Raw genomic sequence first — 22,241 nt, forward strand, 5'->3', positions numbered from 1 at the left:
CTGGGTAGGGGAGGTGATGAGGGGTTGCTTAACTGGGACCTTGGGAGCCGAAAGAAGAAGGGAGGCTCTGGAAGGGCAGGGACCTAGAGGGCTAGAGTGAGGAAGTGGCTCCTGGAGACAAAGAGCTGCATGGCCACAGGAGTTCCAGTCAGATGAGTGGCCACCAAACCCACCATGTCCCGCCCCACAGCCCACACTCCAGCATGACTTCTCTGCGGGCATCTCCCCTCTCCAGAGGCCAGCCAAGCCAAGTGAGAAGCCCCGACTGTGGCAGATACCCTCAGCTGAGGACCTGGAGACGGATGGTGGAGGAGTGGGGCCACTGGGAGATGACAGTCGGGAACACAGGGAGTCGAGCCATGGGCAGCATGAGGCCAGAGGCCCTATTCCTTTCCAGCAGCACCAGCAGGTATGGCAGTGCCCAAGTGCCCCCTGGAAGGTGTAGGTGGGAGATGCTGGGCTCTGGCATAGATGGAAGGGAGGGAGATAGGATATGAGTGCAAGAAATAGCTCTGGAAACCGTGTTTGCCCTGCCAGATCCATACCAAGGTGCAGATGGATACACACACACACACACACCCCCTAAACCCATACCCATGCACACTTACACTTACGTGCACACTGCAACAGCCTGCCAGGCTCGGTGTGAAGCCATGCCCCTTTTCCAGTAGTGAGGCTGGCCTCTCATGGAGCCATACACGCTCCTACTCTAGTACTTCTCCCTATGACCAGTTGTACTGTCTCTGGGAAAGTGGCTAGGGCAAGAGGTGGGGCAGAGCTGGCTCAAGTGCTTTATCCAGAGCACTCTCACCATGTTAGTCAAGCCGCGGGGTATTAGTTTGCTAGGGCTGCTGTAACAAGTACTGTAAACTGGGTGGTTTAAACAACAGAAATTTATTTCCTCACAGTTCTGGAGGCCGAAAGACTGAGATCGAGGTGTTGGCAGGGTTGTTTCCTTCTGAGGGCTGTGAGGGAAGGAGCTGTTCCAGGTCTTTCTCCTCGGCTTGTAGATGGCTGTCTTCTCCTTGTGTCTTCGCGTTGTCTTCCTTCTGTCCATGTCTGTGTCCAAATTTCCCCTCTTTATAAGGACAGGAGTCATATTGGATTATGGCTCTTTCTGATGACCTCATTTTAACTTGATTACCTCTGTAAAGACCCTATTTCCAATTAAGGTCACATTCCAAAGTACTAGGGATTAGGATTTCCTTCAAATATGAAGTGGGAGAGGGACACAATTCAGCCCGTAACACGTGGTAGCAGTCCACACACATGCAGTGGCTTGTGCAGGTCCCCATGTCCTTGGGTGGCTGCACAGTCCTTGAAGAAGAGGAGATCCTGGTCAGAGCTGGGCTTGAGGTCCCTCACTTGGGTTTTGGCTTTGGAGCCCCAAAGGCCCAGGGAGCTCTGGGGGAATGGGGTGGTCAGTCTGGGATATAGACCTTTGGGGGCTTGTTGGGGTAGGAAGCTCAGAGTCAAAGGCCAGAACCTGGCTGGGAGGCGGGGCTAGAGACATCTTGGAATCTCTCCCAAAGGGAGGCCTGTGTGGAGGTTTCCAAGGCCTTGGGCAGAAGCACATAGAACAGGATCCTGAGAGACTGGAGACTGAGGCCCCCCTGTGTCCCTCAGGTGTTCCTCTGGGAGCAGCAGCGACTGGCTGGGCGGCTCCCTCGCGTAGGCACAGGCGACTCCATGCATCTTCCGCTGGCTCAGGGTGGTCACCGGCCCCTGTCCCGGACTCAGTCGTCCCCAGCTGCCTCACTGTCAATCCTGGAGCCTACCAGCCAGGCCCATGTCCTGCCCAGCTCAGAAACCCCTTCCAGGACCCTACCCTTCACCACAGGTAAGACTCATGTTAGAGTGGGGCAGGAGGAAGGGCCTGGGGAACACAGAGGCTCGGGCACGGGTCTCTGTCTGTATCATGATGCCACTTAGGACAGTTTTTGAGGCCACAGAGCACTTTCTTGGTCTTTTGAGGTCCACACAGCATCCATGAAGCAGGAGGACTAGGTGGTGGATCTCATTTACACATGAGGAGACCTAGGCTCAGAAACTCTAAGGTGACAAGTTTGTCAGACAGCAAGCTGGCAGTCAGACCAGGCTAAGAATTGTCAGGATCTCTTAACAACTAGTTTAGGCCTTTCAGAAATGGAATTTTTTTGTGCTGCACTGCTTGTAAAAAGAGCTCAAAAGCATTTTAGAAATTTTGAAAATTGCAGAAAAGCATAAGAATAGAATAAAAATCTATTATCCCGCCGTCCAGAGGCAACCACTCTTAAATGCTCCTATGTTCTGACCAGTCTTTGTTCCAGCCGTATGCACATGTACAAACACTGTATGTGCCATATTTAGGTACCAACACAAGTGCTATATGCACATTCTACCCTGCTTTATTTAGTTAACATACTATGAATGTTTCATGATATAATTAATCCTTAGAAATGAGATTTTTATAGTAGTTCATCGCAGTATTTTATTTTTACTTAAAGATTTCTACCTAGTTGTGCAGTTAGATGGTTACTCATTTTTCCTCATTTGGATTTCCTTGTCCATAAACCTTTACTCATCCCCAGAGCTGTTTACCAAGGGTTGCTCTTAGGGAGTGGTGTTTCTGGTTCAAATAGTGTGAGCATTTTGAAGGTCCCTGATGTCATGACAGTTACCCTCCTACTGGCAATGCACAGGGCCCTCCTCTAGGTGTCCCACTGGTCAGGCTGAAACAGTCACTTCCCCAAAACTGTATCTGTCTTGTCACATAGCCCAGTATCACTGTGGGCCTCCCAGCTCCTGGTTTTGGGGTTCCTGAGGAATTCTTTCTCCTCTTGCTCCCCCGTGGCAGCCTATTTGGGTCATGACATTCAGTGTGAGGCCCTGACATTAGGCCTCCCTTTGTTAGCCTCTGAGTTCTTGAGTTCATGGTCCATGTATCAGGCCATATGAGGCGGGTCAGTGTGTTGGGAAGGCAGTGGCTGTGTGGCAGTCTTGTTGGCTTGGGCTGTGTTGGTGTGTGTGTGAGGCGGTTAGGATAACAGGGTAAGCAGCTGGGGGTGTAAGTCTGGGTGTAAAGGGTCAAAGTTCAGGATGGCATGTGGGGAGTGTGTGTGCCAGGCCTGGCTCCATGGCGGGAGGGCGAGCAGGCAGTGAGGACTCCCTGGGGTCCTGGCCCTGACCCCTGCTCCGGATAGGGCTGGTCTATGACTCAGTCATGCTGAAGCACCAGTGCTCCTGTGGAGACAACAGCAGGCATCCAGAGCACGCAGGCCGCATCCAGAGCATCTGGTCTCGCCTGCAGGAGCGGGGGCTCCGGAGCCAGTGTGAGGTGAGGAGGTGGGGTGGGGGCTGTGGAACTGAGGAGGTAAGAGTGATAGAAGGGGAGGGGGTGGAGGTGGAGGCGCTGGAGCCAGCATGAGATGAGGAGGCAGGCGGGGTGGTGGTAATGGCAGGGAAGGGCGTGAGCAGGGCTCAGGAGCTCTGTGGGTCCTTCCTTAGTGTCTCCGGGGCCGGAAGGCCTCCCTGGAGGAGCTGCAGTCGGTGCACTCTGAACGGCACGTGCTCCTCTACGGCACCAACCCACTCAGCAACCTCAAACTGGACAACGGGAAGCTGGCAGGTAGGGGCCCAGTAGCATCTGGGGTCCCCGTACCTCCCCTGGCTCACCCAGCCTACCCATCCCCTATCTCACTCATCCCAGCTCTGCCCAGCCTGTCTCCCATGTTGCCCCTAGTCCCTCTGCTGCCCACCCCCACCTTGCCCTGTACACCTGCCCTGGCTCTCTTTTCAGGGCCTCCCTGCTCCTGGCGAGGCCAGAGGCTGAGAGGATTCGGCTCACATATACTGGCCTCTCTCCACAGGGCTCATGGCACAGCGGATGTTTGTATTGCTATCCTGTGGTGAGGTTGGGGTAAGTGTGCCCAGGGGTCTCAAATAGGCATTGCCATGGGCTCTGGGATCTCCTCCCTTCTGTTTCCCCAGGCTCAGCCCCTATCTGCTTGTTCTCGTGGTTTTACCAAACCTGGCAGGCCAGGGGCTTTCCCATAATGTCCTGCTGGCTAGAAGCTCCTTGTGGACAGGTGTGTCCTTGGCCTACCAGTGTCTCCTGAGTGTGGAGCCTTGTGCCTCACACTTAGAAGGTGTTTGGTAAATGTGGAGTGAGGCTCAAAGAGCAGGGCCAAGATCATCTCCCTTCATTAGCCCCAGTGGTCAGAACTGGCCATTCCATGCCAGCCTCCGGGCTGTTCGGCCTCCCTGGAGCAGGTCTCCAGGCAGAACTGGGGCTGTTGAGGGGTGCCTCCAGTATCCTTAGAGACTCAGGCACTTCCCTCCCACTCCCCAGCTTTCCTTCCTCCCTCTTTACCCTACTTGGGGGACTTCCTGCCTCCTTAGCAGTGTTCTCTTTGCCTAAAAAGGTCCCCGCAGTGGTTCTCCAGCCAGGTGTGTGGAGGCAGGGGACAGAGGCCTAGTTCTGGAGGGAAGTAGGAGCTGTAGCTGGGGATGCTGTTTGGGAGCCAGTCAGTGCCCTGTTCACAACTTCCCATTTCTTGCCACTTTCTGATTTTTCCAACTGTTGTTACTTCTGTTTTCTCCTCCCTCCTCTCCCTTTCTCTCTCTCTCTCTCTCTTTCTCCAGCCTTCCTCTCTGCCTTCCTCGCCTCTCTTGGTCCGCCTCGCCCTCCCCATCTCCCCATCATGCCCCCCGGCCCCTCCCTAGCCTTGAGGCCCAGGGACAGGGTTTGGGGGGCCTCCCAGCCTGGGCTAGGGGCCCTGAGTGGAAGACAGTGGTGCAGACGGCCCCTCGAGCTCCGACCATCCCGCAGGGCCTGAGCAGAGCCAGCTGGGGCTTAAAACCCGCTCCCGGCCCAAACCCCAAGTCCCACCCAGGTAACGCCATGCCCCCTACTCTGACCGGGGAGGCAGGCGCGATGCTGCCGGCAGAGTGCTGGCCAGATAATGGGCTTGGTGATATGGACCGAAGCTGGGAAGGAGACATCATGCTGGGACTGGGGGATACAGGAGGCCTTGCCTTTGGGTGGTGGGGCACTGGGGAGGCAGCGCTGTCTGTCCAGCAACCTGCCCCTGGGGTCCTGCCCCTGGGGTGGGTACCACCCATGGGCCCTGGCTCCTGTGGGAAGCCTTGGATGATACGTGCTCTGACTCTGGCCCCCACAGGTGGATACTGACACCATCTGGAATGAGATGCACTCCTCCAATGCAGCCCGCTGGGCTGCCGGCAGTGTTATCGACCTGGCCTTCAAAGTGGCTTCCCGCGAGCTAAAGGTAGGAGGTCTGGGTTGAAGGTGGGCAAGCCGCAGAGAAGGCAGCAGGATGAGGTAGTAGAGAAGGCCAGGTCTAGAACCCCACACATCTCATTTCTCTAGGATAGGACCACAGGGTTTTAGAAAGGAAATTGAGAACTCTGGGAACGAAAATGAAATGTGAACCTTGGGCTCACGTTATTTGGTGGGGAATCAAGCCACTGTGACCCTGGGCCTTTGGTCTGTAAGAGACCAGGGGTCGTGATCATCCAGGATCATTTAATACAGGCCGCTGTGTGACCACAGGCAAGTGGCAGACTGTCCCTGGATCACTGTGCATTGGCAAATTGGTTCTTCGCAGTGATGAGGTATTATGGACTAAATTGGTGCTCCAGGCCAGGCACCTTACAGAGACTTGTCCTGAAGTCCACACCCCCACATTGTTTAGGAGCTCAATTCAAGACGGTCAAGGTGTCCCTCAGTGTCTTAGCCCCTTGGTGGAGTTTTACAGCTAAGGGCACAGCCCTGGGGTTAAAGCCCTGGCTTCACCATTTACAACCAGGCAACTTCGCACAAGTTGCTTAACCTGCCTAAGCTTGAGATTTCTTCTCCTAAGCTTGAGATTTCTCCTCATCTGTAAACTAGAGATAATAATAATGTTTATCTTTTGGAGATGTTGTGAGAATTAGATAACATTTACCTCAGAGAGATGTTGTGAGGGTAAAATCCAGTGTTTACAGAGTGTTCAGCACAGGGCCAGGCTCAGTGCTTTTGGCCTAACAAACAGTAGCTATTGTTAATACACAGTGCTAACGGCCAGGGAGGGGGATTCTGTGTGAATGTCCAGCGTGAAAGCAGAGGCCGCTGGCCTGGGGACTGAGTACTGGGGCACTTCAGATCCATCCTGGATACAGTCAGCTGTTGCCCCACGGCTACTTCTCTGGGGAGGAGTCTGGGACTAGGGGTAGTTTCATGGACCAGGGGGGCTGGCCATTTGGCTGATAAGCATTCTTTCTGTTTCCAGAATGGTTTTGCTGTGGTTCGGCCCCCAGGACATCATGCAGACCATTCCACAGCCATGTAAGGCCTGGGAGAAGCCTGGGTGGGGTGAGATGGGAGACGTTTCCTACTTCCCCTGGGTTTTTTGGTGTTGGGCCAGGCCATGATCCTGTGGAGAGAGGAAGCTGGAGAGGTGGAGACATGGGAGGGAATGGGCTGGTAGGACCTCTCTCTCCTCCCAGGGGCTTCTGCTTCTTCAACTCAGTGGCCATCGCCTGCCGGCAGCTGCAACAACAGGGCAAGGCCAGCAGGATCCTCATTGTGGACTGGGTAGGTCTTGGTCCCTATTGCCTTCAGACCTGACAGCCTTGTGGAAAGAGCCCTGAGCCTGGCATCAGAAGATGTGGGTTATGTCTTGGTTCTGCATTGGCCTCCTAAGCCTCAGTTTACCCCTGTGTAAAATGCGGGTGAAGATAACACCCACATTACGGGAGCTGTTGGGGGCCCAGAGAAGATGGTGTATGGGAAGGTGTTCAGCCACAACAAACTCCCACAATGGGAGGAGCCATTCGAGTGCTGTCTTTTGGCCTCTGTTGGCGTCTTTCTGCACATCTAATTTCTGCATTTCCCCTACAGGTAGTGACAATAACAGCAGATAACATCAACATACCACTAATTTCATATGATGTATTTAATCCTGACTATAACCTGGTTTTCAGATGAGGAAAGTGAACACAGAGAGGTTAAGTAACTTACACACAGCCACACACCAAGTACATCCTGAGACAGGAATTTGAAGCCAAGTGGTTAGCTCTAGAGTATATGCATCTTAACTACTAAGCTATCTCACTCTGCATTGACCTCTGTGAATGGGACATTCCTACGCAGAAGCCGAGGATAGTGGAGGAACTTTCCACACTTGCACCCGTGCGTGGTCCTGTGAGTTACCAATCTCAGGGCCACAGCTCTTTCTAGGACGGATGGCACCGGGCCCCCTATACCTGCCCCTCTGTAACTGAGCTTGGTCTCTGATCACCTGCATCACTCCATGACCTTGGGCTAGACACAGTCGTGAGGGTTCCTGGACTCTTCCTCCTGCCACTAATCTACCCCCACATACCCTATCACTGGCAGGCCTGCCCTTGCCATGCCTCCTCCCCTTCAGGATCTCATATTTTAGCCACCCCCATCCAGAATACATGGAGAGAGACTGAAGCTCAGAGAGGACCCATGGTTCCATTCTACAGTTTAGCTCTAGGGACCCCAGTTCCCTCACCTCCAGTCTAGAATCCTGATCCTCTACGGTCACTGGCCTCAAACCCTTCCAGCCTGTTCCAGCTTCCATGTCCTTTCTTTCAGACCTTCCCTAATCCACTGCCCATCTCCCCACACAGGATGTTCACCATGGCAATGGAACCCAGCAGACCTTCTACCAGGACCCCAGTGTGCTCTACATTTCCCTGCATCGCCATGACGATGGCAACTTCTTCCCAGGCAGTGGGGCTGTGGATGAGGTAACCACATGTCGGGTCCACCCCTTCCAATCCCATGGACTCTCCCTCATGGTCCTTACTCTGCCTTTGTCAAAACTAGCTGTGTGATCCTGGGTAGATAATTTAGCCTCTCTGTTTCTCCATCTGGAAGTGAAGAGGGTAGAAAAGCCGATCTTGCAGTACTAACATCCTGGGGTTCCCCTCCTGGGACTCTGCTCTTATCATGTCTCTCTTCATCCTGTTTTCCAGGTGGGAGCTGGCAGCGGTGAAGGCTTCAACGTCAATGTGGCCTGGGCCGGTGGTCTGGACCCCCCAATGGGGGACCCTGAGTACCTGGCTGCCTTTAGGTAAGTGCTCTGGGGGCCCAGAGGAGGCCCCACCTAGCAAGACCATCCTCTCCTGCCCCTTTTCCTAATAGCTCCAACTTGGAGGTGATCAGTTGACTTGTCAGCCTGTCCTCATCCAATTAGTAGAAATTACAAGCCAGCCCTGGAACCAAGGCAAATGAAAGGCACTGTTTCACTGGCCTCTAGTAGCCCCCACTCCTGATGGGAAGACAGGAAACAGAATGAAAAAATCAAAGGGTCCTTTATAAAGTCACACATTACCAAGAGCCAGTGTTGAAAGGAGTGCTGAGAGATGAGCAGGTTAGAGTGAGTGGAGCTCTGACCTTCAGTCAAAGAAATCTGCCTGGAGGAGGTGGGTTTTGTGCAGGAGATAAGAAAGATAAATGGTGGAGAAAGAGGGAAAATAGATGATGTCCGTATTGGGGGAGTTGCTTGAGAAAAGCCTTATTAGAAGAGCAGCTTTGGGCTCTGTTCAGGAGCCCTTATATATTTCACTCTGGGGTCCCTGTACTCCATTTGGGAAAAGGAATCCTGAAAGTAGTTCTCCAAATACTTTTCTGGAGATAATCTCCATGAGAGCTGATTCTATAGGAGGCCTTGGCTGGGTTTCTCGGTATCTGTGTGCCCAGAGCCTGGGGCCTTGGAAGATATAAAAATGGACCCCAGAGGTGGTCAGGGATGCAGGGTGGCATCTGGGGACAGGCGGGGGGACAGCAAGGCCTGAGGGGAAAAGAACGGATTTGGGTGGCCGAAGACTTCAGAGTCTAGTCACCCTGGTCAACTTTTAGGTGGCAGGTGGTAAGGTGTGGTTAACTCAGTCCAAAGTGGATAGCAACTAAGTACAGAGTATTTCTAGTCCCTGAGGCTTAGTAACCTGCCCCATTTCCGGGGTCCTGCCTGCTGCACTCTGCGTATGCATGTGCGCGCCGGCGCGCGTGTGTGCGCGCGCGCGCATACACACACACACTATCCTTTTCATTCCTTCTGATGTCCCATCCTTGGCTCCTTCCTGCCTTGTGCTACTTAAGAGCACTGAGTAGCTGAGTCTTTAGGCTATGCTATGGATATGGGTAGCCAGCCAAGGTCAAAGAAGTCAGAAGGATCCACTAATCCTGCTGCGAGATTGGTTGTCTTGGAGGCCTAAGAACACGGTGCCCCACAGTGAAGTTGGTAGACAGGGCCCCTTGGCCTCTGTTCCCACAGACCTGCACAGTATGGTAAGCCCCCCTTCTCCTCACACCCTCACAGGATAGTTGTGATGCCCATCGCCCGAGAGTTCTCTCCGGACCTGGTCCTGGTGTCAGCTGGGTTTGATGCTGCCGAGGGTCACCCAGCCCCACTGGGTGGCTACCATGTTTCTGCCAGATGTAAGAAGGGGCCAGCCTTGCGGGGCAGGGTGTAGGGAATGAAGGCTAGGCTGGGAGGGGAGGACTGGCCAAGGTGGCGATGGCTGGTCCAGGGCCATGAGTGTGAGGACTGGGGTATGGCAGCTGACCTTGGAATTCCCTGGATTCTCCTAGCCTAGTACATCCTAGGGCCTCTTCTCATGACTAAGTCTGTTCACTGAGTCACACTGTGAGGACTTAATGTCTGACAGACAGGAAGTTCAGCCATACGACTCTCACCACCCCAATTGCGTCATTCCCAGGCTGGGCTGGCAGCTTCTCCTGAAGGAAGATGGAGGGGAACAGTGTTTTCAGAATAAAGGGGGCCCATTTGGCCTACTGGCCCACAGGACCTAGAAGACAGAAAGAAGATGGTGTGGCTCAGTGAAAAAGATACTGGCTGAATTCGGCACTCCCATTTCCACTGTGGGCCCTTGTGCAAGTCCCTTAACCTCTCTGAGCCTTGAGTGAGGCATAACAATTGGTCTTTCGTGGCATTCCATGAGAAAGCACTTAGGAAAATAGAGAGCCATGTGTCTGCATCATTATAAGGGAAGAAGCAAGCGGAGAAATAATAGGTAGAAAGGGCCCGCCGCTCCCCTACCCCCACCCCTCCCACACTTCCCCTCTGGCCATGTAGGTTTTGGGTACATGACACAGCAGCTGATGAGCCTGGCAGGAGGTGCAGTGGTGCTGGCCTTGGAGGGTGGCCATGACCTCACAGCCATCTGTGACGCCTCCGAGGCCTGTGTGGCTGCTCTTCTGGGCAACAAGGTGAGCTGCCTGTCCCCCTGTCCACGCCCCCATGGGGCAAGGAGCCCGGCCCTCCCAGGACTGCTCTAAAGAGCCAGGCAGATGGAGTGCCTTCCTGGGGACTCAGAAAAGGGTGGGGTTGGCTAGGCTTGGAATGAAGGAGATGGAGTGGATGCCTCTTCCCCAGGTCAGGTCAAGAGCCAGCACTGCCTACCCTAGGCAGAGCCAGGAGCACATACCTGTTTGTGCACCGAAAGCCAGGGCCCTTGGGGTGGGAGAGAGCTGGGCTGTGGGTGCCAAGACTGATGGCTGATGTAGTATTTTCTTCTTAGGTGGACCCCCTCTCAGAAGAAGGCTGGAAGCAGAAACCCAACCTCAACGCCATCCGTTCTCTGGACGCTGTGATCCGGGTGCACAGTGAGTATGGGGAAAGGACACTTGCTGACCCCAGACTTGGGAGAATCCAAGGGGTCTGACATCCCAAGCTTCTGCCACCAGCCAGGCTGGGGACCCTGGAGCTGCTTAAGAGTAGGCTTCTTATAAGTTACCCCAGCTGAAATGGTGGGATGGCACCCCCAGGAGTGGATATCCATGGAGCCCTCCAGGTGGACCCAACAAAGTCCACCAGACAGTTGTCTCCTCAAGGCTAGACTGGCCTCCCATCTCCAGTCACAGCCCTAGGCCAGGACCAGGTCAACAGTGATACTTGGGCCTTGTTTGCTGAAAGCGCAGTTCCCACCTTGACCCTCAGTCCTGGCCGCAGGAGTGTGAGAAGCTCTGTTCACTCTAGGGGCTGGGTCTTAGGATAACGCTACATTGGGAAAGCACTTTAAATTTTCAGCTTCAACTCAGCATCTGTGGAGCACTTATAAAGACCCATGATCTATTCTAGGGATGCAAAGATGAATAAAATAGATTTCCTCACATCTAGGCTCAGTCAGGAAGCACATGTAACAAACATGAAGATGCTGCTGGTGCTTTGTATGGAGCCCTCGTGTTGGGCTGGGCTCTGGGTGTATTCCCAGGACTTGACAGGGTGGAGGCAGCAGTAGGCAGGGTGGTCACGTCCATGATCTGGGTGAGGCAGTGGTTGCCCAGGGTGGGTGAGTGGCTTGCCGATAGCCACCCATAGCAACCCGGGTGACAGTCGGCTTTCCTGGTGCTGTGTTCTTCCCTCCTCCTTCTCGCTCCTGTCCTTTTTGCTGGGCTGAGCATTGCTGGGGGCTGACGTGAGTGGGACCCTGTGTTCCAGGAGGCCAGGGCTTGGGATCCGAGGTTACTCTGATATGGATCCCGTCTTCAGAAAAGTGAGCCCTACTGGTACTCTTCAGAATTCCACACCTATGGGAAGGGGTAGGATAATGGCTTGAGCACCTACTAGGCCACCTCATAGCCATGCCGAATCTGCTCTGCTCGCCCTTTCATGGTTGCAGGGGTCAAGCCAGGGAAGGCATTGTATTGAGGGTAGAGGCAGGTGAGAGCCGACCCCACAGCAAGGACATGCCCAGTACTCTTGGGCCCTTGGCCTGAGGTGTTTGGTCTCAGTATCAGTTTCAGATGTGTAGTATGGCAGGGGACAGGGGCTTGTTTTCTGCAACCCTTTCTGACTCAGCTTCTTGTCCCAGGTAAATATTGGGCCTGCATGCAACGCCTGGCCTCCTGTCCGGAGCCCTGGGTGCCCAGGATGCCAGGGGCTGACGCAGAAGAAGTGGAGGCAGTGACCGCACTGGCATCCCTCTCCGTGGGCATCCTGGCTGAAGAGAGGTGATGCCAGATCCCTGCCTGCAGCCTCTCCATCCCTCAGGCCCTCCCAGCTGGAGGATCCCAGATCCCAGCACAGCCACCCAGCCTTCTCAGGCTTCCTGGGGAGCTGGGATGAGGCCCTTCCTGGAGTCACATGGCCTCCAATAACCCCATGCTTGTCCTCCCCCAGGCCCTCAGAGCAGCTGGTGGAGGAAGAAGAACCTATGAATCTCTAAGGCTTCGGAATGAATCTACTCGCCCACCCTGCCCTTTGGACCTGGTTCTCTTCTCATGTCTGGCAACAATACCTGTTCCCAGGGTCTTCAGAGAGCCTCTGGGCAGGTGATTGGGGCCAGAGAATAGCCCCTTGATAGTCAACCCAAGGAGCCTGGGAAGGCCCCTGGATCTAGGATAGGGACCAAAGAGGACCCAGAGGAGGCAGGCCGGGCAGCTGGCCAGACCCCAGTAGGGCTCTCCCAAGAACAGTCTGCCCCTGTGGGGTCCAGGCCCCTGCTGGGCCCCCAATTCCTCAGGACTGCACAGAGGAGGACTGGCTCAGTTGGGCCCACCCATAACCACTATTCTTGGCTCTGTAGACCCTGGACTTTGCACACAGCCCCAGGCTCCACACAGAAATGTGAACTTGGCCTTAGCCAGTGTGGCCCTTCCTAGGCTCCAAGGTCTGGAGTGGGGGAGTAGATAGGAAGAGCCAAGGGGTCATATACCCGTAAGTACAGTGGGAGTCCCTCCTCTTGCTTGCTTACTCAGATGACTCTGGAAACTACCCCCTGCCCCACCACCACCACCACTGGAGCAGTGAGACAAAGCTCCCTCAAGAGCGGTCATCAGCAGGCCTTCCATCTGGCCCTTGTCTTTGCCCTACATCAACCATCTCTGTCCTGGTGGAGCAGATGGGTGCTCTTGGAGTTCTGTGCTTCCTGATCTAATGGTGCCAAACCTTCATCTCCCCTGAGAAGCACAGTGTGACCCCCAGGTATCCCTTAGTCACTGCCCTGCTCCAGGAGCCTTCTTTTTCTGGGGTCTTCCCTATGCTAGTTCTGACTCCTGCTCCACATAGGTCTAGCTTGGCTGAGGAAAAAGGGGGTGGGAGAGTGGATGCAAGACATGGGAGAGGGGAGACTGCCCTGGTTTCTGGGGTCCAGGCCTGAGGCCAAGAAGGAAAGTATTTTGAGTGTGTGTGAATGTGCGTATGTGTGTGTGTGTGTGTGTGTGAGAGAGAGAGACAGTGAGTGTGTGTGTCTTCCCTAGGACCACCATACCTTGTGTATGTATGCATGTTTTTGTAAAAAAGGAAAGAAAAAAAATGGAAAAAAATCTGAATAAATGTTTTATTTGCTTTAAAGCATGTGAAAGGGCCTCCTGGGGATGAGGGGTGTGTGGTGGGCACAGAGCTGCGCAGCACACTGTGTCTCCGGTTTGATGTGGAGGGGAAGGGACTGGGTGGGGCTGAGGGGCTGCCCTACTCCAGCTCCAAGCCTTTCCATGGCAGCTGCCCTGCAGGGAGAATCCATTCTGAACATGCCCTTGCTGCCCTGCCCGCCCCACCTGGGGTAATAAAGAGGTAGCAGTGGTGAGCTGAGTCCGTAGACAGAGTGGGAGAAGTGGGTTATATAGACATTCAGACCTGGCTCATAAAAGCATCTCCAGAGTTGTGAATCAGACCTACCTGAGTTCCAGTCCCAACTGGGAGCTCAGGTAAATCACATCACCTCCTGGGGCCTGTTTATCAGTTAAAGGCTCCAGAAACAACTGTTTATGGTTCCTACTCTAATGCACCGTGAGTTAAGCATATACTGAACATAGGAGAGAGAATGGGTGAGGCAACAGGCCCTGACAGGTTTGCCCAGTATAAGCAGAATGGATGGCGCCAGGGCTGCCAGTGCCTGTCTTTTCGGTTCTGAGTGGGCCCGGCTTCTCTAGCCAGCAGGAATAGCAGCCTCGTTACCTCAGACCTGGCCCCAGTCCCTCACAGTTTGGGAGAAGGGAAGCAGGTTTGTCCCCTTCCCATCCGTCCTGGCCTCTTAGGTGATGCATACTAAATCCCACAGAGGCAGCTGAGACTGTGCCCATGGGCATCCTCGCCCTGGCCAGAGGTGTGCTGAGGGCCAGAGGAGGAAAGCTAAGCAGTGGGTTCCCCCATGCCAAGGGACACTGACCTCCTCCCCTGCCCACCAGCGCACAATGTGAGCTGAGGAAATGGTTTAATGAGAGAACTGGGAACCCAGCACTACTAGCCTTCCAGCCCACTGCGTCCAGTCACCCCTCAAGAAACAACCAGAGGCAGTCTGATAAAATGGCCGCTGTATTTCTGCTAAAGTGACAGTGACACAGATAAGGCAAAGAGATGAGGGGCTGGACACAGGTGGGAAAGGGGTAGACCATGCAAAATGGCAACCTGACATAAAAAGATACATGTACCAGTAGCCCCTTCAGAGTCAGGTGAGCCCTTGGGCCAGTGTATGGGCAGAGAGCAGATTTTGTCCTCCAGAAGGGAGATTTTAAAAGATATAAGCTCTAGATGGAAGGTAGTGATAAGGGGCAGAAGTGGGGGGGTATCATGGTGGGGGCTCATCTGGGTGATCTGGGTGTGATGGGCAGGTGTGAGTAGAGTGGAAATGCAGGGCTTGGGGTGTGGGCACGGGTGTGAGGCCCTTCCATGCTGCCCCTTCCCCGAAGCCCTTCAGGGGGCAAGAGCACCTTCCCCGTGACTCTTAGTATGGCCTGGTCTGGAGAGTCCTGCTCTGGGGAGTGTGGTACATGTAAGAGGGACAATTTCAGGTGAGAAGAAGATAACTGGCTCTGGCACACTCATGGGAGACCAGCTCTGGGTGGGACAGGGACACCAAACTCTCCACTCGAGTCCCCACTCCCCTTAGGGGAACAACAGAATGGGGTGCCAGAGTTAAGAGTTGAGAGGTTTCTACTAGAGACCCCTTAGTTGACCTGACCTCCCCAGGTTCCCACCCCGGCCTGAGGGAGAGTCGCTGGGACAACAGGGACCAAACCACCTGCTGTCTGGCCCTGCTTACAAAGATTCCTTACTGAGTGCTAAGGAAATAGATCCATTTGAAAAGCTGCCCTCCAGCCAGGCTGTTGAGGAGCAACATGGCAGGATCCCTTCCCACCGCATCCAGGTCTCCCCAAAGGGCATGGATCAGCGTTCCTGGAGACTAAGGTCCTTCTGCTGTGTATTTTCTGCCATAGTTCTGGGGTCCCTAGAGGGTGGTGCAGGCCCACCAGATGTCTCAGAGACTGAGTCCAGGTCCTGAGGACCCCAGGGTACAGAGACCTCAACCCCTGGGTCAGAAATCGCTGAGGATGCTGAGGTCGGCAAAGTCAGCCCGGTAGCGGTGAGCGTAGAGGCTGAGCAGGAAGGCCCACTTGAAGGCAATGAAGCTCCAGACGCAGGACAGGTAGTAGCTGTTGGGGTCTGTGAGGCCTGCAGGGGAGAGGAGCCCAACAGTGACTCAAGAGGGCTTTGCCCTTTGCCTCAGCCGCTGTGCCACAAGCCCATTGGCCACCCCTCCCTACCACCTCCAATAGTGGCTGAACTAATCCTACAGAGAGATTAAGCGTGATAGTCAGGGTCTGCGGGAGGAGGCAGTGGGGATGAAGGAAGGTCAGGGCTGGCCAATCATAGGTCTGTATCATCTACTCTGTTTTTGTGATTTTGATCCTAGGCCACTTCCAACCAGCTTTAACATCATACCTCCTAGGGCCCGGGACGAGGGCCTTTGGCACCTTGCTGGTTGCAGCCACCAGAGGGCACTCCGATCTCACTTCATGGTACTACAATTAACTAACCATCCTGGGTGCTGACCAGCAGCGTGCACTGTACTTAACACTTCCTTTCCATGCACTCATTGAACCCTTCCAACCCCAGGAGTGGGTACTCTCATTCTCTCTACTTTAACAGTTAGAAACTCCAGGTATAAGAGTTTAAGTGATCTGCCCAGTCCCTTGGATGTAGGCTGTGGAACCAGGACCAGGATCCCAGGTCTACTCCTGAGCCCCCCACTGGCCCTCCCACGCCCTCTCCTCCCAGACCAGCCCTCACTTTGGTGTCTGGTGATTGCCAGCACGAGAAAGGTGCAGAAGGTGGCGATGGAGACAGCCGAGAAGAGGACACCCACGAAGAAGAAGCCACGCAGCCCCTTTAGCCAGGTCCTCCAGTAATCCTGCATGTACATCACGTGTGTCACCAGGACCCACAGCGCCAGCACACCTGCAAGACAGACTGGGTCAGCCGGACAGAGGCTGCGGTTCCCCTCCTTACCCTGCCTCCAGCCAGCGACCCTGGCAACTCCCAGGGCCTTTTGGGTTCCATCGGCCAGACATAGTTGCATAATAATACTAAGATAATGTTGGCCTTTTCATTCTCGTTTCCTCATGACTGCAGAGTGGAGTTTTCCGGAGGTTGCAAGGCCTGTGCTATCTCGAGGAACTGAATGCAAAAGCAGATAAGAGAATCTAGCTGCCTTCTATTAAGTCACAGATTCAAAGAGATTGGCAAAAATTAAAACCACACCATTCTTCTCCCTAATTTCTTTTCTTTTCTTTTTTTTTTTTTTGGAAAACGACTATTTCTTATACACAAAATTGTTACTTAACTCAATGTTATTTATTTATTTATTTATTTATTTATTTATTTATTTATTTATTTATTTTTTAATGCTTACAGCACCTGGTCTTCCTAGGCAGTCTCCCATCCAAATACTAACCAGGTCCAACCCTGCTTAGCTTCCGAGATCAGACAGAATTGGGCACGTTCAGGGTGGCATGGCCATAGATTCAATATTATTTTCAATATTACTTTAAAATATTCTCAGTGTTAATTTCGAATATGGTACATATTGACAGATATAACCCACATAAATTTCCTTGGGGTTTCACAACTTTTCAAGAATGTAAAAGGGTCCCAAAATCAAAAAACTTGAGGACTGCCATGGTCCAGCCTCCTTTCCAGGGACTTCCCACTACCTACCCTGAGGGCCACAGATGTGAGAAGCCGTCGGTCCACCCTGTTGCTCCTCCTCCACTTGGCCTGCAGGGGCCACAACCTTAAAGTTTCAAGACTTTCTTGTTCATGGCCAGACTCCAATCTGCAGCCTTTCCTGAGGCTGCCTACTGGGCCTGTCTGGGCACTTCCCCTACAATGCCAGCTGCCACTCAGCCAGTACAATGAGTTTCCTCTGTGCCAGGCCGTGCCTTCCTCGCAGCCCAAAGAGTGGAACAAATATCAATCCCATTGGCAAGTGTCTGGAGCAGGGAAGCAGGGTCCCCGCAAGGGAGGAATGAGGAACGAGGCAGAGACAGCTGCAAACCTGGCAGATGTGGGCTTCACAGGCTGGGGATCCTGAGTCTAGAGACCTGTGAACACATGCACAGGAAGGATGGGCATCTGTTTGGGGAAAGTGGTTATCTGTGGCAAGAAAGAAAGGGAAGTTGATAAGGAAGTGGGGGTGGGAGAGCACTTTGACTGGATCTATGATATTTTATTTCTTAGGCTGGGTGGCGAATGTAAGGAGTTTGTGAAATCATCTATCTTTTTTCATATGCTGGAAATATTTCATTTTTTTTTTTTTTTTTTTAAGTTAAGAAAAACAAAAGGCAGAGGGAGGCGTCATCACTGAGCTATGTTCTGGTTACCAGCTCACAAGCTGTCACAATTCAGGCAGCTTGGCGAGGGACAGAAACTATGAGAGTGCAAGCCAAGAAGCCTGGGGCCTGGCACTGCTGTGCTACCCGTGACCTCTCAGATCCTTGGTGTTTTACATCTAAAAATGGGTGGACCCAAAGGTCTTGCCAGCCTGGAAACTTGGCGACTCCAGCGTTCCAGCCTAGTGAGGACGCAGCCCTGCCAATCCCTGCAGCTTCCCCTGCCACTGTTTCAACCCCATTCTCCCAGCTCTGGCCCTGCTCGCTCCCAACCTTCCTCAGGGTTTGGGGCCTGTAAAGTGGGTCCCTCTACCCCTGAGATCAGGGTGAGCCAGGACAAGCATTTCTCAGTCCTGGCACAGGCAGGAAGTGGGAGCAGGCCAGAGGTGGACAGAATAGCAATCCCACGGCTTTAGCTTCTATCTTATGTGATTTAAATTGTGTGCCAGCCAACCTTCCCAGAGTCTTTCCCAATCATCTCACGTGCCTCCTAAGTGTTCATTTGGGCAGCTGTTTGGTTTCTTAAAGGGCCCTAGAAAGGGGGTTTATTGTCACCGAGCATATTCAAGGAAGAGTCGGATGGGCACCTGTCTAGAACGGCCCTACTTGCCCTCTATCTTCTCACTATGCCATGAAGGTGCTGGAGTAGATGAGCTCTAAGATCCTGTACCACTCAAAGATTATGGAAGCCAGCTCAGGAGAAAAATAAGGTCAGGCAATTCCTCTGTGACTCAGCAATTTCTGGGTTAGAAAAATGCTGAAATGGGGGCTTATGGAAACACCATCTCTTAGTCCACTGGCCATGTTCCAGTGGTGACCTCAAAACACCTACCCCCACATACACCCACATACCAAAAAGGGCTGAGCAGGAGGAAAAGAAAGATGGCCATTTGGGTGTTCCAGGTCCCAGTTGTTCATTAACGAGTAGGTACAACCTTCCCCTCTCACTCCTCCTGCACACAGGCCTCACCTCCAGATAAACACAAGCCAAGTCTGGAAGCAGGCCCATTCTCATCCACCCTGGCTCCCACTGCTTTCTGTGGAAAAGGGACCTCCCTCACCAACTCCATCCAAGGTGGTCAGTGAAGGGAGGAGCAGGAGCCCCCATTGGTCCCTTCCCACACCACAGGCAGGAGGCAATTGTCCCTGAGCCCTGCTCCCTTCCCTCTGGGCTCCAGGAAGCCTGGTCTGCACAATTCAAGGCAGAATGAACAGGTTCCCAGCCCCACCTGGCTGCATGTCCACGCTAGACCTCACTCCTCACTCTATCCCACTTGCTTCAAGGAGCAGGACCCCTGTTCCACTCGGGGTTCACAGTTGACAGATCAAGGGCAAGGAAGGCACAGAATTGGTCATGCAAGTATCCTCAGTGGCTGGGTTGGATGTGAGGTGACAAGAGGAGCCCAGGAGAGCCAAGAGGGAAATGTAAATAAGTGGGACCCTGGGCCTGGACCCTGCTATGTTCTGGTACACCTGCCCTGGGGAAAAGCAAAGCCCAGAGCATAGTGCTCCTCTGGCTCATAGCTCCTGCTGTTTAGAAGAATAGAACCGTTTAGACTCCTCGGGCAATTTTTCTATTCTTTCTCTCTTCCCTTGTCTGTTAGACATAGAGCAGAAGTTTATGGGTTTTTCCAGGGTTCCCAGAGCAAAACTATTTTTTCTGCAATTGTCTTTCCTTCAAGCCTCTTCTTCCCAGACACTGTCAGGATGGGAGAGTATGGGTCTCCACCAGTGAATGCTCTTCACATTGGACCTAGGGGCTCCAGGCTGATGCTGCCCCAGAAACCAGCACAGCCATGGGCCCCTGTCTGGTACACAGGGGAAGCACACTGGGGCTGCTCTCTGGTGACTCGGCAGTTTCTGAGCTGGAAAATGCAAAGTCAGAAGTGGGGTGCTCACAAGTCAGTAAATCTGCTGATGCTTTGACCCCAAAAGAGGAAGAAGGCTGACTGACTACAGACTCTCTCAGAACCCATTCAGGGTGGAGAGGGCACGTGCATGGCCCTGGTCTGGCAAGCCCTCCACTGCACCATACCACCACACCACCAGACCACTACCACCACCGGGCAGCTTTGGCTCTTCCATAGCCACCTCCTGGTTGTCAAAGGCCAGACTGTCAGGGAGGCACCAGGACTCCTGCTCCAGCTGGTCGCCGCCCTAGTGCCTCTCCCCTGCAGACAGCTCCACAGCTGGCCTGCCTCAGAGGGAAGCCTGCGGGGAGGGAGAGAGGGCAGAGTTTGGGTCAGAGGGAAACCCCAGGAGTCCCTGGCGCATAAACCACAGGACCTATTCCTGGCCTTCCAACCAGCAGCTATGAGAAATGAGAAAAGACACAAAATTGCAACATTTCAGACCTGAAGGGGGCATCTCAGAGATCATTTATTCCGTGGCATCTCCTCCCATTCCTCACAAATGAGGAAACTCGGGCCCAGGAGGCACTGATGGGCCCAAGTTCCCACAGCTAGCTAGGGCTCACTCCACCATGCCAGGCTCTAACACACTCAGCTCTGATCCCAGCAATGGCCCTCTCTCCTCCTCGCCCCGAACCAGGCCCTCATCTCAGGTCTTATCAGCACAACCACAGGGCCTGACCTGAAGATAACACCTTCCTGAGTGGAAAGCAGCAGCGCTGACAAGAAACAAGAAAAAACTGTAAGGAGAGAACCAGGAGAAACAGGATAAATGGTGGGGGTGCAGGGAAGAAGGAGCCAGGGGTCTGTTGATAACTGTGCAGAAATGACCTGGCTGCCCTCAGGGAGGACAGGAAGCCACAGGTGGTGGGGCAGGCAGGCAGCCATGAGAGCAGCTCAGCCAGTGCGTCCACTGTCCTTCCTTGGTGATCCCCAGCATTCTGCTTGGCATTGCTTAGACTGTGGCTATGTATGCCCCTCTTATAAGGCAGAACCCTCACCTCTCATTCCTTCTCTACCCAGCGATGGCACTCAGTAAGCTCACAGAGCAATAAGTAACTCTAGTTTTTTTCATTAGTCCATTTAGGGCTCTTTAGGCAGAGGATTTTAGTAATGGAATAAGATCATCATATGTAAAAGAGTTATCCTTACATGTTTTTCCCCAAAAGTTATTTTCCCACACATATTATTTCATATAGCAGTGTAACCTGGGGCCAGCTATTTTATTTACTCCAAGCCTCAGTTTAAGCCTTGTCTGTAACATAGGCACAATAATAATGGCTACTTCACAGGACTAATGTGAGGATTAAATGAGACGACTGAAGCAGATTGCATAACACAGTGCCTGGCACATAGAAAGCATTTTTTAAAAAGCAAGTAGAAATAATATGTTTCATCTTTACACCGATTCTACAACACAGAGAGGTTAATGGCATGTCGGAACAGTGCACTGTGAGCAGAGCACGGGTGAGCACAGGGCCCCCGCTGGTGCACTGACGTTCTGACTCTAATACGTGCCTCCCTTTCCAGCGGGGTTTAGCAGACCTTGGTGGAGGAGCCACCGAACAAGGGTGGCAAAGAGGCATCAACGTGGCTGAAAGAAAAAAAATTCAGTTTCTACCTGATCCCCAGCTCGGTCCTCCAGATCTCCGCGGAGGACTCTGCTGGGGTGGGGTGCACACTGGAAGGAGGCAGGTGGGCTTTCCTAGGAACCCCTGACATCCTTTCCACTTATCCCTTCTCTGCCCTCGCCTATCTCAAAAAGCAGGTGTGTGTGTTTGGGAGTCTTCACGCCTAGACTTGTGACAGCCGTGTGAAGGAGGTGGCGAGCCAAGCAGGCGCACAGGCAGGACGCTGTCATCCGGCAGCCGGGCGAAGGGGCCTCCAGCTAACCCGCTTAGCCGCGGCCGCGCGGCACACTTGGGCAGCAGGGGTCGCGCCTGGGTTCAGCGGGCATCGGGTCCCGGTGGCACCCAGATAATGCCTGGGCCGCATGGGGCCTGCGCTGCCACGGGTGTTTTTTGGATAAACAACCCACCCGCTCCCTGGGGAAGCGCCGCCCGCAAGGAGCCTCCGGAGCAACTGACAGCGCCTTCCGGCTCACGCCCGAAGCCGGGCCCCAGCGCCCCTCCGCGTCCCGGGGTACCTGCGAGTCCCCCCATAGCCGCTGTCCCAGGCTGGCTGTAGACCACCGTCCAGACGAGGAAGATGGAGAAGCCGGCCACTGAACTGAGGCCGGAGTAGGCGGCGCGGAGGCCGAGCTGCAGGCGAGATGGAGCCATGGGCTGCGGGCGCCGGGTGGGAGGGCAAGCGCCACCGAGTGTCACAGGTGCAGGGCCCAGAGCCGGAGCTGGAGCCGAAGCCGGGAGCCGCCGGCCGCCCTGCGCTCCGCCCCGGCCCGCCCCCAGCACAGCCGGCACAGCGCCCTCCCCGGCCGGAGGCCGCCCGCGCCCGGAGCCGCGGACCGCGCGTCCAGAGCTCGGCACAATGAGGTCCCTGAGCCTTCTGACCCGCAGGGAATACTTGTTATAAAGGCAGGTCCCAGGTTCATCCTCGGACCTACCGTATCAGGATATTTGGGCCTTGGTGGGGCTCGGCAATTCACGTTTATACAAGCCAGCTGCGGCGACGGGTTTTAAAATTTAATCTCTGAACAGGAAGCACATTCTCGTTTAAAATTTAAA

The 22,241-nt window shown here is 53.9% G+C and overlaps 2 protein-coding genes and 1 pseudogene across 12 annotated transcripts in view; 1 reads left to right on the plus strand and 2 right to left on the minus strand.

The window, feature by feature from the left end:
* The window catches only part of HDAC7 (histone deacetylase 7), a 35,981-nt gene extending 22,647 nt beyond the window's left edge, over nucleotides 1-13,334 (plus strand). For 9 of the 11 annotated variants that reach the window (XM_036236371.1, XM_036236372.1, XM_036236377.1 and 6 more), the window contains 15 exons: nucleotides 191-409; nucleotides 1,627-1,840; nucleotides 3,183-3,316; nucleotides 3,487-3,607; nucleotides 3,849-3,898; nucleotides 5,163-5,270; nucleotides 6,273-6,328; nucleotides 6,490-6,577; nucleotides 7,642-7,761; nucleotides 7,990-8,087; nucleotides 9,336-9,454; nucleotides 10,113-10,246; nucleotides 10,558-10,642; nucleotides 11,851-11,989; nucleotides 12,159-13,334. In XM_036236371.1, coding sequence (XP_036092264.1) covers nucleotides 191-409; nucleotides 1,627-1,840; nucleotides 3,183-3,316; nucleotides 3,487-3,607; nucleotides 3,849-3,898; nucleotides 5,163-5,270; nucleotides 6,273-6,328; nucleotides 6,490-6,577; nucleotides 7,642-7,761; nucleotides 7,990-8,087; nucleotides 9,336-9,454; nucleotides 10,113-10,246; nucleotides 10,558-10,642; nucleotides 11,851-11,989; nucleotides 12,159-12,204 — 1,731 coding nt within the window. In that variant the 3' untranslated portion in view covers nucleotides 12,205-13,334. The remainder of the gene's footprint in view (nucleotides 1-190; nucleotides 410-1,626; nucleotides 1,841-3,182; nucleotides 3,317-3,486; nucleotides 3,608-3,848; nucleotides 3,899-5,162; nucleotides 5,271-6,272; nucleotides 6,329-6,489; nucleotides 6,578-7,641; nucleotides 7,762-7,989; nucleotides 8,088-9,335; nucleotides 9,455-10,112; nucleotides 10,247-10,557; nucleotides 10,643-11,850; nucleotides 11,990-12,158) is intronic. The other 2 variants (XM_036236373.1, XM_036236378.1) reach the window with 1 other exon arrangement.
* A 939-nt stretch (nucleotides 13,335-14,273) lies between these two features.
* Nucleotides 14,274-21,935, minus strand: SLC48A1 (solute carrier family 48 member 1). Its single transcript, XM_016124512.2, has 3 exons — nucleotides 21,704-21,935; nucleotides 16,047-16,214; nucleotides 14,274-15,428 (listed from the first exon to the last, which is right to left on the minus strand). The coding sequence occupies exons 1-3, from the start codon at nucleotides 21,837-21,839 to the stop codon at nucleotides 15,292-15,294; spliced, it is 441 nt and encodes a 146-aa protein (XP_015979998.1). The 5' UTR covers nucleotides 21,840-21,935; the 3' UTR covers nucleotides 14,274-15,291.
* Nucleotides 16,662-16,780, minus strand: LOC118614864 (annotated as a pseudogene).
* Nucleotides 21,936-22,241: the final 306 nt, after the last annotated feature.

This window comes from Rousettus aegyptiacus, unplaced genomic scaffold (assembly GCF_014176215.1).
Source record: "Rousettus aegyptiacus isolate mRouAeg1 unplaced genomic scaffold, mRouAeg1.p scaffold_m13_p_2, whole genome shotgun sequence".
Classification (NCBI taxonomy): domain Eukaryota; kingdom Metazoa; phylum Chordata; class Mammalia; order Chiroptera; family Pteropodidae; genus Rousettus; species Rousettus aegyptiacus.